The sequence below is a fragment of the Schistocerca americana genome, chromosome 7 (genome assembly GCF_021461395.2).
Source record: "Schistocerca americana isolate TAMUIC-IGC-003095 chromosome 7, iqSchAmer2.1, whole genome shotgun sequence".
Taxonomy (NCBI): domain Eukaryota; kingdom Metazoa; phylum Arthropoda; class Insecta; order Orthoptera; family Acrididae; genus Schistocerca; species Schistocerca americana.
In genome coordinates, this window is record NC_060125.1 from 409,371,941 (window position 1) to 409,387,838 (window position 15,898).

At 37.5% G+C, this 15,898-nt stretch overlaps 1 protein-coding gene across 1 annotated transcript; it reads right to left on the bottom strand.

Annotated features, from left to right (window-relative positions):
- Positions 1 to 12,847: 12,847 nt before the first annotated feature.
- On the bottom strand, positions 12,848 to 15,142 carry LOC124622304. Its single transcript, XM_047147976.1, has 2 exons — positions 13,143 to 15,142; positions 12,848 to 12,910 (listed from the first exon to the last, which is right to left on the bottom strand). Exon 1 carries the CDS (start codon positions 14,909 to 14,911, stop codon positions 13,157 to 13,159), a length of 1,755 nt encoding a protein of 584 aa, XP_047003932.1. The 5' UTR covers positions 14,912 to 15,142; the 3' UTR covers positions 12,848 to 12,910; positions 13,143 to 13,156.
- Between the last annotated feature and the right edge of the window lie 756 nt (positions 15,143 to 15,898).

The following is a 15,898-nucleotide window of genomic DNA, read 5'->3' on the forward strand; positions in this document are numbered from 1 at the left end:
TCAGCATTGGCAATGAACATCATCTTTGAAGAAGAGATGGAAATGAATTCCTGCTGTAACACAAAATAACACATTTTTGTGTTACAAATTGTAGCTTTACTTTTGGTTTGTTGATGTAGTATGGAGATAAATCTGATGCCTTGTCCTCAGTAATGTCCACTCTTCCTGGCCCTTTGAAGGGCGCTGGATTCTTTCTGCAGCTCTGAAACACTGTAATACATTGGTGCATATTCTCAATGTTTCCAGTATCTCTTAGAATTTTTCCATATAGGTCAATGTTACAGTCGCATGGACTGAAAGAGTGTCCAAACTGGAAACACATATTGTGTTGTTACGTATTTTGATTCTGAAATATAAATACAAAATCTTAATATACTTATGTTTGGATCCACCCAACACAATGTGCTTCACATCAGTGACAGGTATACAGCCTGTGCCACCTGGATCCTTCCTGCCATCACCAGCTTTTCTGAATGTACATGTGGGCACTCCCACTCCAATATATCCTATGTTCCCTAAACCCCTGGCTTCAACCTTCACAAGTCCCAGTCCTTCATCCACTTATCCCCTTTCCTCCTCCCATTCCAGCAATACACAGTCTTCTATTCCACCAATTAACCCTCTAGACTTTTCCCCCTCTTTTACTCCTCTATTTTCTGTGCTATCACATCCCTGAGTGTTCCCATGAGCAGCAACACTACACTTTCCCCTACCCCTACCCTGCTATTCCTCCTCATCCCCACCACAGCCTGCTCCCTACCCCCATCACACATAGACTGCTTCTCCCATAATTCACAGTTTGTTATAACCAGTCCAGCGTCAACGGCCACAGACAATGGTCACATATGTGAGTTGCGGTTGTATGAATGTGTGTGTGTGTGTGTGTGTGTGTGTGTGTGTGTGTGTGTGTGTGTGTGTGTGTGTTTCTGTGTGTGTGTGTGTGTGTGTGTGTGTGTGTGTGTGTGTGTGTGTATTTTCTACTTTAGAAGAAGGTATTTTGGCTGAAAGCTCAGATGTATAGCTGTTTTTTGTTGCGGCTGTCTGAAACTCAATGTCTCCTCTATATGGTCAGTAGCAAGCTATGCTTTTTATATTATTGTCATTATTCCATCCTAGGTTTTCTGTTATTTGAGTTTTGCCCAGTGGCTCTTCTTCCATCCCTCAACCCAGTGATGTTTTCCTTTGTTACTATTCTCTAATGCATTATATTACTCAGTGTCATCTTTCAAACTGCACACACTCTCAGGTACGAGCCTCACTGTATCAACCATTTTGTCCACCCACACAACATATGAGCCTGTGACCATGCTCATTACTGGTGCATCGTCTCATGTCCCATATTATTTGCTGATATGATTAGTCCTACATCTTCATCATGATCACTCTTCCTGCCTTACTCTCACATATTTTTGAGTTTTATTTTTGGTACATTCCTGTGCCATATTAACTCATTGAACCTCAGCATACCAACCTCCCTCACTGAAACTCTTTCTGTTTCTTTATTCTAGCAAGCAAATACTAACCTTACCTAACCCATTTACATTCCCTGTCATCTCTCTTCACACATATCCACCCACCAACCTGCATCCCACATTATCATCCTTTTATTTATTTTGCTCTGTTCTTACCATGTTTACATACAGATTTTACTTCATTTTCACCTTTCACTATTGGCCCTTCTCCCTAAATTTCACCTTTTCCCCCCATACTCCATCTGTTCCTTCTATTTTGTGATATTCCTGCATATTTTCGTTGTATTTTATGTAATTTTTATGTGTTTTTAATCCTCCACCATGGATTCTTGACACTTCTATCTACACCGATACAGAAAAGTTTCCTTATCCCTGGCTAGAACCCATCCACATATGTTCCTACATTGTTCCCTAGTTCATGGAATCCCCTTAAATGGCCTTACCATCAAATTACCCCTTTGTGGCTGCTATCCCTCTTTCCACAATGGCCTCTATCTGCTCAAGTTCTGCCAGTCCTTAGCCCTCATCAATCTAGTCTTGCAAAACCATGTAAATCTGGCCACAACCTACCTCCTCACAATACCTCCTTTCCATCTGTAAAAGTCTCCTGATCTGCAATCCCAAATTCCTGCATCCCATTTCTTACATTCAAACTCTTGCCCTCCAGGAACTACAGCAGTATGCACAATGACACCTCAAAAGACTGTCCAATTTGTTCACCACCTGCTCCAGCCTTTGCTACCACTATCCACCACCATCACAACAGCCTCCATATCTCCCACACATCTTCTCACAGACAACAAACCCTGCCTTGCAGACCTATAGCATTTACCACCACAATATAGAATCCAGAACCTAAATAGACCAGCATGAACCTTTCCTCCCACAAAAGTATCAGTCCTTTCCAAAGGCCTTACCTTTTGCCCCATTCCCAAATTCAGTCAGCTGGACTTGATAAAGATCTCTCTTTCTCTTGGTCCCTACTGTGGAAACGCTTTTTTGCCACCAATTCTACCAAACAGATGCAACTCAAAGCCAATGTTGAATGTTGAACCCTGACTGACTCAGTTCACTCCTCAATCCAACTGTGATCCATCCTCACCCCCCCCCCCCCCCAAAATCATCCTTTTTAACATTTCAAAAATTTTTAACCTGAAAATTTGCTTTGTCATCATTCCCCACATCCCTCAATATTGAAACTAACCTTGCATTGTGGAAAGAACTGCAGTCCATGACCTACAAACTGATCCTGACCTTGTAATTGTTTCTGCTGGCAAGGGCTACATCACTGTTATTTTGAACCACAGAGATTACCTGGCAGAAGGCCTCTGCCAGCTGCCCTATTCATCCACCTACAAACTCTGCCACACTGATCACATTCCAGAAATCCACCAGGATATCCAGCCTCTCTTCAGTACCTTAGGCCCACCCCAGAGCCTCTCCCTTGAGTCTCTCTTCTCACCCCTACACTCCTGTACTCCCACCTTTTACATACTTTTTAAACTCTATAAACTCAACCACCCATGACACCCCATTGTGGTTGGTCACTGTGCTTCCACTGAGAGAATCTCTGCTCTCCTGGACCAACACCTTCAGCCTATTAACTGTAACCTAACCTCCTATATACAAGACACCAATCATTTCCTCCACCATCTCTCCACAGTTCAAGTTCCTTTACCATACGGCACCCTGCTCACTACTATTGATGTCACCTCCCTCTTACACTAATATTTCTAATTCCCATGACCTTGCCATTGTTAAATTCTACCTTATCCAAGGCCTGGCGGACTGTAAACTTACAACCTTTCTCGTCACCATTTCCAACTATATCCTCACCCACAGTAAACTCACCTTTGAAGGCATCACCTATAAACAAATCCATGGTACAGCAATGGGCACCCACATGGCACCATCCTATGCCAACCTATTCATGGACCATTTCAAAAAATCCTTCCTAATCACCCATAACCACAAACCCCTCACCTAGTTCAGATTCACTGATAACATCTTCGTGGTCTGGATTGATGTTAAGAATACCTGATCCACATTCCTCCAGAACCTCAAAATCTTCTGCCCCCTATGCTTCAGCTGCCCCCCCCCCCCCCTCCCCCACTCAACAAATCACCTCCAACTCGAAGATGGCTACATCAGTACCTCCATCCATATCAAACCTAACAACTATTAACAATGCTTCCACAAACTGCCACCCTTTTCGTACCAAGAAATCCCTTCCATACAGCCTAGCTACCCATGGCAGTCACATCTATAGAGATGAGAAGTCCCTCTCCACATATACCAGGGATCTCACTGAGGCCTTCACAGATGAAATTACCCTCCCAATCTATTTCAGAAGCAGATAATCCCATGCCTTTATAATGTTCTCCTTGGATCATTAACACTTAACTTAAATTTCATTTGCCTGAGGTTAATTGATGATTGAACACAACAGTTTCAAACTTCACAAAATTTATTTACATTAGTTGACAACTGAACTGCACACACCACATGAAACAAAACACTGACTGACTGACCGACCTCTCGCAGCATCGCTTTATATAGAATTATAACAATAAATGTCAAAATAACCCATTATTAATTTTGTACAATTTTGATGTTACAATTAAAATTGTACAAAACATAAGGAAACTTATGTTAAAGCTGAATAAGGTATAAAATACAATATTGAATGACATAATTTTTGTAATGTTATGTGTAGTTTTCCATAAGAAAATCAATCTCAACTTTAATTACAATAATGTATCTTATATTATTTTAGTTACTTAATTGATTACAGTTTGGATTTGGTTGATAACATTCAATGACAGTACAGAACTCACGCTTTATCTGATTACATACGTAAAATTCACAAATAAGGCCTCAAATTCTGGAAATCGAAAAGTTGTGTGATGTGAACTGGAGAGTTAAGTAGAAATGTAATTACAAAGAATATTAATTACAGAAGAGGACAAAAAATAGATAACAAATGAAAATACTTCGCTTGGTAATAACTTTTAAGCTGTTTCTCAAGATACTGATGTTTTCTGTTACTGGATTTTAGATTACTATTTTGTTAATTAGAAGCATTGATTTTTCATGCTAACATCTCTGCAGTCCCTAGTTATTTATTGCTAAATACTTATTATTTCAATTTGTCAATTAGATGTTTAATTTAGCATTTGTACATAATTTTGTTAATGACAAAAATCTATTGACAATGATGATAACGTATGTCCTATATGTTTTTTCAAAGAATATTTTGTGTTTTAGCAAATTGGGTTAATTCATACCTATAAATGTACACATACAAGGCCTTAGGAAGCATTTAATCGTCCGATAACAACCTGGATGCATATAAAAAAAGGTGGTATCAGACACTTTATAATAATCTTGAGGGAGGCTGTATTGTTATACCCCCCCCCCCCCCCCCCCCCCGCCAATCTTACAAGTATTACTTGTATGAATGGTTGCGAAATACATACACACAATCCAGTATTTTCAAATTACATATTTTAACATATTTAAATTTTCAAAAAAATCAAAAAAATTTTTTTTCTTAGCTGTCACTCCAGTCACTGGTTCACATTGAACATCTTAAGGACTTTGCAGCTCACAACCATCAATAATCAGTCCTTTTGCGCAGCCCATCTTGTGCTGTTACCCCTCCTTTTCTGGCAGTCTCTGCACTGCAATAGCACAGTCCGCTATTAGTTTTACAGTTTTTTAATTTTTGCTTCCAGGTCAGGTAAGAATCTTGGATATGGTTCTCTAGGTAGGATGAACTCATTACTCAAGGTATTTGTGTGGGTTACAATTAAGGTCACATCAGGTATAAATATGTCAAAATCATTCACATATTATCCTATACTGTTACCATATTTGTAAACAAAATCACGCAAAGATAAACATATCTAAACTGTAAATGCAGTAGCCACCAGAAAGATCGCAGGAGGCGCACATCGACACGGTGCATCACGGACGGTAGCTGCCGCAAGTAGAGTCCCGTCCACCAGAGGGCAAGCGAGAATTCGGACGCGACCTCTGCTGGCATAACAACAACAACAACAACAACAACTTCAGCAGCACGGGCCGTGCCCAGTCAGTTAACATCGAGCATGCCTAGGACACAGTCCCGGTCTACGCTAATTGAAGTGCGACGTAAACGTGAACAGTGTTACTACAGTAAAGATTTAGCTATATACAGATTAAAGTTAATGAACAAAAATAAATTATTATGTATCCTTTCTTTTTGATTAATATTTCTGTATATTCCACTATATGGTATATTTGACGCCCTAGATTTCATTTAACTCTTTATCATATCAAACATAAACTCACAGGCTGTTCATCATCACATTATTTTGTAATGACAAACTTTTCACAAAATGTCTTTTGTCACAGTGCAACTTATCCATTTATTAACACGTGTACATCTTTAACATTGTCCATTTGTACATCTCATTAGCAAATTCATAAAATCATGATCATACCTGTAAGCGTCAAAGAACCACTCACAAATCAAATACATGCTCTACAACAGGGGTTCCCAACAAAATTTTCTCGAGGACCCCCTCATCGAGCGTGATTGGTACCTCGTCATATCACAGTATCAAGTACCTAAAAAAGCCAAATTAAGAGTCTTTTTATACATTTTCTATTTTTGGTACTTGGAAAAAACATTGACGTAATCATTATCAAAAAAATATTGAGCATAAAACTTTTTCAATGTAGCCATCATTGTTATTGTTAAATGTTTGATTATTGCTCAAAATCTTTGTCTTCAAATCTAGGTGTTTAGTATAACAAACTCCTTAAAAAAATAAAAATTGAGTACGAACTGAAAATGACAGGAAAAAATTTAAAATGACTGTATTGATCTTTCAGGTGTACTACACTTGAGATTGCATTGAGTAGTCATGTGTGAAAAATAAGAAAACATTGATTTCATACAAGGTATTATTAGAAAAAATACAGTTACAACAGAGTACTCCATCAGTATACAGTTAGTTTTAATTTTCAGTTCTTAAGCTCTACTCGTGCAGGAAGCGGCCAAAACAAAAAATCTGTTATCATATGAAACCTATTGGGAACCACTGCTCTACAGAGTATAACTATAATAACTGGTCAATCACTACTGTAGGAAAGTCAAATTTAGTACACAGTTTATATTTTCAAATTATTTCTTGAATAATGTCACTCAGTATTCATATTACAGAGAATGGATAGTGTTTTCAGTAAGAGATAACTTCATTACAGGTTTATAGATTAGTAAAGGATGTAGCATCCGAAACCAAAGAGAAGAAAACAGAATGCTACATAGTTCAGAGACCTAGTGCTCGCCACACACTTGACACAAAAATGTGGTGTCCTCCTGAGGGCATTTACATAACCTTATTTTTTCTTGGTGTTTGACACTTGCTTATAGGGTTTCAGTTCAGTTATGTTACGTAAACCTAATAACCTTCCAGATTTTGGATACACTAACCTGTATGCATTTGGGTGTGGCATAGACTGAATTTTGAAAGGACCAATATAGATGTAAAAGAACTTCTTTAATTCATTGCTTATAGCCTTGGATTTTTCATGTGTTTCCACCAGGGTAAGACGATCGATTTTAAAGTTAGCAGGTTTCAACTTCTTATCATGTTTGTTTTTCCTCTGTTTCTTCTGTTGTTCCATTACTTTCTTGACTATTTCTTCTCTTTCCTGTTGACTCAAAGCCTTACACTCTGGGAATTCAATTAATTCATTGATCAGATTTGGTGGTTTCTTGTGATACATTATTTCATATGGGCAAAACCCAGTAGACAAACGCTGTAAGCTGTTCAGTATATCTTCAAAGCTGTCTATATACTCTATCCAACTTATATGATCTGTGTTGCAATATGTTCTAAATAATCTCCCTATCTCTCTCCTGTAACATTTAGCTGGATTGCTTGATGGGTGAGAAGCAGATATCAGAATATGGTTTATGTTCTCATCCTCAACAAATGTTTTCCAAAATTTAGAAGTAAATTGTGCTCCATTGCCAGTAAGAATGCTCTTCAGTTTTCCTACCTTCGAAAAATAGGCTCTTCTAATTTTCAAAATGTTCTTACTTGTTGCTTTCTTCAACAGATATAGTTTAACGAATTTTGAAAAAAGATCCACCATGACAAATATATAACAAAATCCTCCTTAAGCCTTAGGCAATGATCCATAAAGATCAACTGCTATAAGTTGTAGTTGTTCTTTTGGCAAGATGTGTTGCATATATCCTTTGCAGGTTTGATTACTATCTTTTACCCTCTGGCGTCTGTCACATGTGGATAATTGCTTCCTCACTCTCCTGGCAATGTTGTGAAAGTATACATTTTCTTGGATCTTGTGGATACATTTCTGTGTCCCACAATGTCCGAAACTCTCATGTACATACATTATCAATACTTTATTATACTGCTTTGGCCAACACAATTTCCAAGCATCACTGTCTGCACTGTATCTTTCGAAAAGTATACCACTGTGCACTTTATAATACTGCCCTACTTTCTCATATCCTCTCTTACCCAGATAACTTTTAACTAATTTCCAGTTGGAATCATGGTTCTGATATCTATGGATGTCATTACAAATTCTTCTGACTTCATTCTCATCTTTCACCCCTTTAAGACACATAATCCAAAATTCCCTTTCACACTAATCACTGTTATTTTCACCTTCTCCTCCCATTGCCAATCTTGATAGAGCATCAGCAATTAGATTTTCTTCACCTTTTATATACTTTACTGGATAGTTGAACTGCTGGAGGAATAGTGCCCACCTGGTTATCCTGCTGTGATGCAAAGTACACTCCTGTATATCGATTAAAGCCTTATGGTCTGTGTAAACTACTAACTGATGTGCTAATAAATAATTCTTGAACTTGGTGAAAGACCAGTAGACTGCTAACAAATCTTTTTTGGTGACAGTATACGACTTCTCATGTTTTTGCAAAGTTCTACTGGTAAAAGCTATTGATCTATGCTCTATCACACCATCTACAATCTTTTCTTGGAACAAATGAGCTCCCAGTCTGTAGTCACTGCTGTTGGTCATAATGCAAAATGGCTCTGTAAGATCAGGTCTGTATAACATTTTACTATAGCACATCTGTTTCTTGATGTTGTTGAATGCTTCCTGACAATCCTTGTCCCATATCCAAATGGTGTTCTTCTTCAACAAGTTGTTCAAACATGGTGCATTTAAAGCTTCATTGCTGACAAACTTACGGTAGTAGCCACAAATTCCATAGAACGATTTAAGTTGTTTCTTAGTCTTGGGCGCAGGAAATTTTGCATTGGCTTCAAGTTTTCCTTCATCAGGCAAGATTCCTTCTTCTGAGATGGTATGGCCTAAAAATTTGAGTTGTTTAACCCCAAATTTGCACTTCTCTAGTTTTAATGACGTCTTCCTGTCTCAATCTGTAACACATTTCACCCAACGTTCTTCCCAACTCTTTCCTGTTACAACTATGTCATAAAGGACTAGTTCGCTTAACAATTCATTTTCTAGAACAAAATACGATGCTTGGATAAATTCTGCAGCTGATACATTAAGGCCAAATGGTACAACACAATAGCAATAACATCTTCCTCCATACGAAAATGCGGTATATTTTCTGGACTCAATCTCCAATGGTACCTGTCGGAAACCTGCTGTTAAGTCTAAACTAGACATGTACTTCATATGTTCAAACTTATGCAATAACTCGTCTATGTTCTCAGGTTGATCAGTTTCCCTCTCAAGGTATTTGTTTAAATGTCTTGAATCGTGCACAAGTCTTGCTCCACCATCATGTTTGGAAACTACAACCAACGGATTACTGTATGCACTATTGCACCTTTAAATTACTTCCCACTCTTCCATTTTTTGTAGTTCTTTCTCCACAGCTTTTCTTTTGGAGAGGGGTACTCCATAAGGTTTGGTGAAAAATCGTTCTTGAGGTTTTAGATTAAGTCTACATTCATAGTTTCTCACTTTTCCAGGTTTCTCACTAAACACATCTTTGTATTCCCACAACACATTACCTAATTGATCTGTCTGTTCTTTATCTAGACTCCCAGATTCCTTTAGTTTGCTGGCCACTAATTCAGCATACTTGTCTTCACTGCATTCTTCTTCATGGTCTTCCTTGTTAACATTAATCTTTTCATTTACATAAATTACTCTTCTAATTTGAAAATTGTTCTCTAGGCAATTTTGGACGATTACTTCAGTCACATGTTTTACATCTGTATTTGAGTTGGTTAGTTTTAACTTTTTGTCATTCCTGTCAAACTCTGCATTTACTCCCTGTATCAAATTCATTCCCAACAAAATATTTTCATTGAGGTCAGGGACTACAAAATATCCTTGGTTATACTGTACATGATTAATGGTGAAAGATGTTAAGGCTTGTCTATTTACAACCTTGTTGTGCCTACCAGTTGCTCCTTCAATTTTGATTCCAATAACAGGATATTGTTCAAAGTCAGTACTATGTTTTATCTGGTTTCAAAATTTTTCTCTCATAATTTGAAACTTTTGTACATATATACGGGCAACCTAAAAATTTTTCCTTCCTGCTTTCCTCATCTTCATGCAACAAATCATCCTCAGACTCTCTAAAGCCCAAGTCATTTATACCATTTTTGCCTGCACAATTTCTATTACTTGTCTGTATTTTACTTAGAGCTACACCAGATAATTGCTTGATGTCATGTCCGTTTTTTACACACTGCCTATTTTTCCCGAAACTGATCTCACTGTAAGCCTGCTGATTGGTTATACCTTCCCAGTTGGAATGTAATTCTTCACAAATAATCTTGATGATGCTTTTTACTCTGTCATTGTCACTATAACCCTTGTACGTGTCCCATAAAGTTTCTAGCATCACATCAGAATCATAATGGCTTTCCACATGTTCCTTATCTGATAATACCTTCCAAGTTTCCATTGGCACAATCTGGTTCTCATATTCTTCACAAATACGACTGACAGCATCTTCCTCACCATTAATTAAATCTTCTTTAACCTCCATATACACCATGCCGTCTAATTCTTCCTCCCATTCATCGTTACTACTGACACTTTCACTATCAATATTACCTCCCATGCTATCATCTCCAATACTAGACACTTCTACAACATATTTACAATGGTCATCAGAATTGTTGACAAGTACATTAGTACAAGTACCATCTCTTAAGTGCTTAACAGGGTTAGATTCTTCCTCTATTAATTTACTTAATTCAAACTCATCACAATTATCATCAGAACCAACATTTTCTTTGCAAACTTCTTTACCACACTGGTTATATAGAATTGAGATAGTTTCCTCCTCTAACGGAACCTCTTCAACATTCTTACAGATGCTATTACTTCTATCTTCAACAGTTTCATTCATACTTTACCAGAATTTACTGTCAAACTGTAATTTGCTAATCTGACGTTCTCTTCTTAGATTAGTTCTGTCATTTCCACTCCAATATCTTCAATTACTCTGTCTTATGTATCTCTTTCAATGTCTCTAGGCCGGTGATGTTCAGCCCGATTTTGGTACTTATTTCTTGGCCCAAACTGATAGGCTCCCAATGAGGCATCCATCAGTTTAAACTGCCTCGTCTTGATTGGTGATTATCTAATTGTCTGTTACTATTCTCCCATATCCTCTGTTTCCATTCCCATTCCTATGGTTGATACATCTATTATCACTTCTATTGTAAATGTAAATGTAAATGTTGTGTGACTAGGTCCTCCCGTCGGGTAGACCGTCAAGTCTTTCGAGTTGACGCCACTGCGGCGACTTGCGCGTCGATGGAGACGAAATGATGATGATTAGGACAAGACAACACCCAGTCCCTGAGTGGAGAAAATCTCTGACCCAGCCGGGAATCAAACCCAGGCCCTTGGGATTGACATTCTGTCGCTATGACCACTCAGCCACGAGGAGCGGACACTTCTATTCTAACTACTATTATCATTCTGATTTTCATTATCACTCCTGCCTTGATTCCTACTCTGATTCCACCCCACAGATGGTTGATTGCCAAACACGCCATTATTTAACCTCTCATTCCTCTCAAAGGCTCTATCCAACTTATCTACGTATCTCAAGAACTGATCTACAGAGTCATCTGGACCATATGTCAACTCCCGCTGTACTCTTTTCGGTAATCTGCTTTTTAAGGCATCTATTTGTATTAGTTCATCAAAAGGTTTGTCTAAGTGTACTAATTTCCTCAATTGGTTTTCACAAAAACACTTCCGGCTGCTATCACCTTCCCTATACATTCGACCATTCAAAAACTTACTTTTAATCCTAGCTCGCTCAGATTCTGACAAAAACTTATTTAAGAACTTTCTTTCCAACTCATCATATGACATGGCAGAATTTACATTCTGATTGGTCCAGGAGATTGCTTCTCCATTCAAAAATTGCTTAACAAATTTAATTTTAACACTGTCTGTCATGTAATTATTAAAATTATCCTGACAATGCTGTAAAAAAACAACAGGATGCAATTTCCCATCTCCTGTAAAGCATTTTAAAGGTATGCCACATCATATGCAATTAATATTGCTAACAAAATTTCTTTGAGCTACAACCTCTCGTAATTCTACAACTTTCTTATTTAAATCTACAACGTTATTTTTACACAAATCTATTTTTTCATCGCACTTCAGTTCTACATTACTTATTTGATTGGAAATGTTTGTAAGTTTTAGCTCAGAGTTCCTTTTGTAAGCTTCTGCTTTTTCTTCTAAGATTCTCCTAGTCTGAACAACCTCTAGGTACTTAAAGCTCAGAATTTTCTACTTGTAAATGTTGATCTAGTTTTTCGAATCTATTCTTGTTTTTGGACAACTCTTCTGTGAAATTTGTTTCTAATACATCAATCTGTTCTTCTACGGCTCCTAGACCAGAACTGAGTTCACCCTGCCCCGTCTCAACATTAATTTTTAGTGCTACCAAACCCTCCTGGATTTCCCTTATCTGTTTAGTATTTTCACTTAATTGCTGACTCAACTGTTGACTTTGCTGACCAATATCCTGCCTAATCTGTCCCATCTGTTCATTTGCTTCTTCCATATGATGCATTAATAACATTAAGGGGGGACGTACACGAAACTGCAGTAATTTTAAAAGTATTTTATAAAACTCTAATTTTTTAAGATAATCAATCCAAATTTGGTACAGTTATTAAGAAATGTTATGCGCATATGAACCTAAATTTTCATTTTTATTGACCTTTTACATCTTTAATTATTAACAATTAATTTTTTTTCAACAATGTAATTACAAATGTTCCTTTTTTGAGAAAACTGTGAGAGCAATGTTAATGAATTTTTGTACACACTTTCATACCAAATAATTACAAAACTCTGTGGAGCAGAATTTTTATATCTTCTTTTGTTCAGTTTTTACGGGTCTCCCAATTTCCCTGAAAAATAATATATCAAATTTAAGGAATATTTTCTACCATAAATACCTTACTATTTTATTAAATGAAAATTCCTTCCACAGAATTTTTCACTATAGTACTGACTAGTCATATACCAAATTTCACTTCTCTACCTTTTGTGGTTTTTGAGAAAAAGGTACATAAAGTTATAAAAATGTAAGTTACGGGAAAACTGAATCAATGATTTGATAGTGTTTGTATTAGGTCTTACCGTCTCTGTGTGAACTAGTGCAAGCCATATGCATACTCCTCTTCATCTGCAAGCAGTCTCTTCTTTGCTTGTCTTCTTTGGTTAACCTGCTGTTCAATTTTATTGGCTGTAATATCAGCCGCAGCAACTCTTTTGTCATCGATGTCCTTCAATATTGAATAGGTGAAAGCTCCTGGATGAAATCCTAGCCTCTGTAGAGTTTTTATTCTTCCAAGATTACCATTGTTAAAAACTAAACAAGCATCATATGCAGCAATTTCAACAATAATTGTTGAAACAAATGTTGTTTTTGGGCAACGTTTCCAAATCAGTGAGTTGTAACTTTCATTAGGGTTTTGTGTCTTTCCATGCACACACTTTCGTAGGAGGTCTGGCTCTGCTAAACACCTAAATGTTGGTTTTATAGCACTTAAAACAGCCACAGGTAAACTGTGCTTGTGTGAATAGTTCATGCCATCACGCTCAGCCTGCTTGAATTTGCACCACGATATGTCACACAAATTATGTACAGGTTTGTCATCTGTGGATAGTTTATGAAAATAAATAGACCACACAGCCTTCTGCATGTTATTCAAATTTCCACTGTTGTCCCTTATTGCCTTGCCATAGTACACTTGTAAAGAATGAATTTCTTTGTCTGTGAGTCTGTTGGGACCACCTAAAAGTTTTCCATCCTCAAGTTTCCTGCCCTTCAATTCACGTTTCAATTTTAAAAGTCTGCCTCCCATTCGTTTTTGCACATGTCCAACACATTCCAACTTTTCTATAGCACAATGGGGACCATAAGGTTCACTTTCCAAAACAGTTTTGAAGGAGCTGGAGTCACCATCACCAAGGTATTTTGTGTATCTAACACCGTACTTTTCCACACTTCGATGGAACATAAGTTTCATAGCTGCAGGTTCCATTCCACCACTAGAACCAGAATAATTTCTACAGCACACTTTCTTGTGTTCAACCTGCCACTTATTTTCTTCCACTTCACCAGCTCTCTTTCCGAGTACACAGCTATAGCAATATTTGCTCATTACCTGAACGTCAAGAATTTTTCCAGTATCAACACTAATGACAGATGATACTCCATACAGTGATGTATGTCCACGCTTCATCCACGTTCCATCACATGACACACACAAATCGGTGTCTGGCGTGTTATCTGCTTCTGTCTTTAGTTCACTATTCATCTTCACAGCTTCCTTTGCAGAGGACTTCAAGTTTTCTTCCACTTCCTCTTGAAGAGCACTTAGCAGTGTTTTATTTCCAGTGGTGTACCTAGCACTTGGTTGTGGCATGTTCATGATCCCACAAAACAGTCTGGTACCTTCCCTGCCTATGCCCAAACATCTCATGCCATATATTAAACGCATATTTGCTTCATATATCCGGTTACTTGATGCCGAAGTTCTAAAAGCAGTGTCTGAATGACAGCTTTCACAAGTAAGATGCAACATACACACTATTCCAATTCTGTTTTCTTCGTCATATAATCTCAAACTTTTTGCACCACAGTCAGCACATACACAAGCAGATGATATAATATCAGATAGTATTTTCAAATCAATAAGCCTAAAACCACTAGTAGCTTGAGTGTCTGAGCCACAATCATCAAGTGATTGACAGCTGTCAATTTTCCTTCTCGAAGCACTCGCTTTCTTGGTTGAAGTATCGTTTCCATTTGTTATTATGGGGCTGGTTTTCAAGTTGTCTTTACTACATCGAGAAGCTTGACACTTTCTAACCTTTTTAAACACCTTACTAGAACGCGGCATGCTGCAAAATATAATAACAAGTCTACTTACAACTTTCGTAAAAATGTATTCCAAACAAACACTCGTAAACAAACGCTATAAATCAAAGAATATAAAACCAGCGGCAGAGATATTATTCCACAGCCTTCTTGATGTAGTACACAAACGTTCCCTGCATTGTGACTGCACAAAACTGGAAAAAAACGCAGTATAAATAGATATACGAGAGGATGAAGACCAAGATGGGGGGGCGTCGCCCTGTGCAAGCTATTACAAATTATTATTTTTTTCCCCCTTAGAAGCGGAATTGGAACGTAATATTTGGTAATTGAAATTTCAATACCATGTAGTAAATGAAGAGCCAATAAAATTTTTTTCACAAATTTGGTCATTTTCATGTACGTCCCCCCTTAACAAATCATCTCTACTGACTCTTCCCTGTGTAATTGAAGTACTCGTGGCAATATTTTTACTGTAACCCTCTCCACCAAAACTTTGATCTACACTTGGATTGCTGCTGAACGATGGTTCACTGATACTTGCTCCTAGGTTCAAAGTGTTTTCTACAGATTCACAGCCTACATGTTTTTCCTCATTCATTTTTATATTCTTGTTATCACCCATAGTGAATTACAAAGTATAAAACTTCCCACACAAATTTTGTCACGGTCACAGGACACAATTAAAAAAATAAACTGTTACTCAACTGATGGTTGACGGTGCTGTCCGAGAATTTGGTCCTTTTTATCCACACCAACTCTTTCCATGTGGCAATGTCCATTTGTTCTGTGCATCCATGATGTAAATTTTGCAAAACAAATTATGCTTGGCAATCGTCTTAAGTTCATCAGAAACAGTCACTTATTAAACATAGTTCCACATTTCAAACATCAATCCCAGCTCAACTCCACCAAATGTAACATTCTCCTCGGATCATTAACACTTAACTGAAATTTCATTTGCCTGAGGTTCATTGATGATTGAACACAACAGTTTCAAATTTCATAA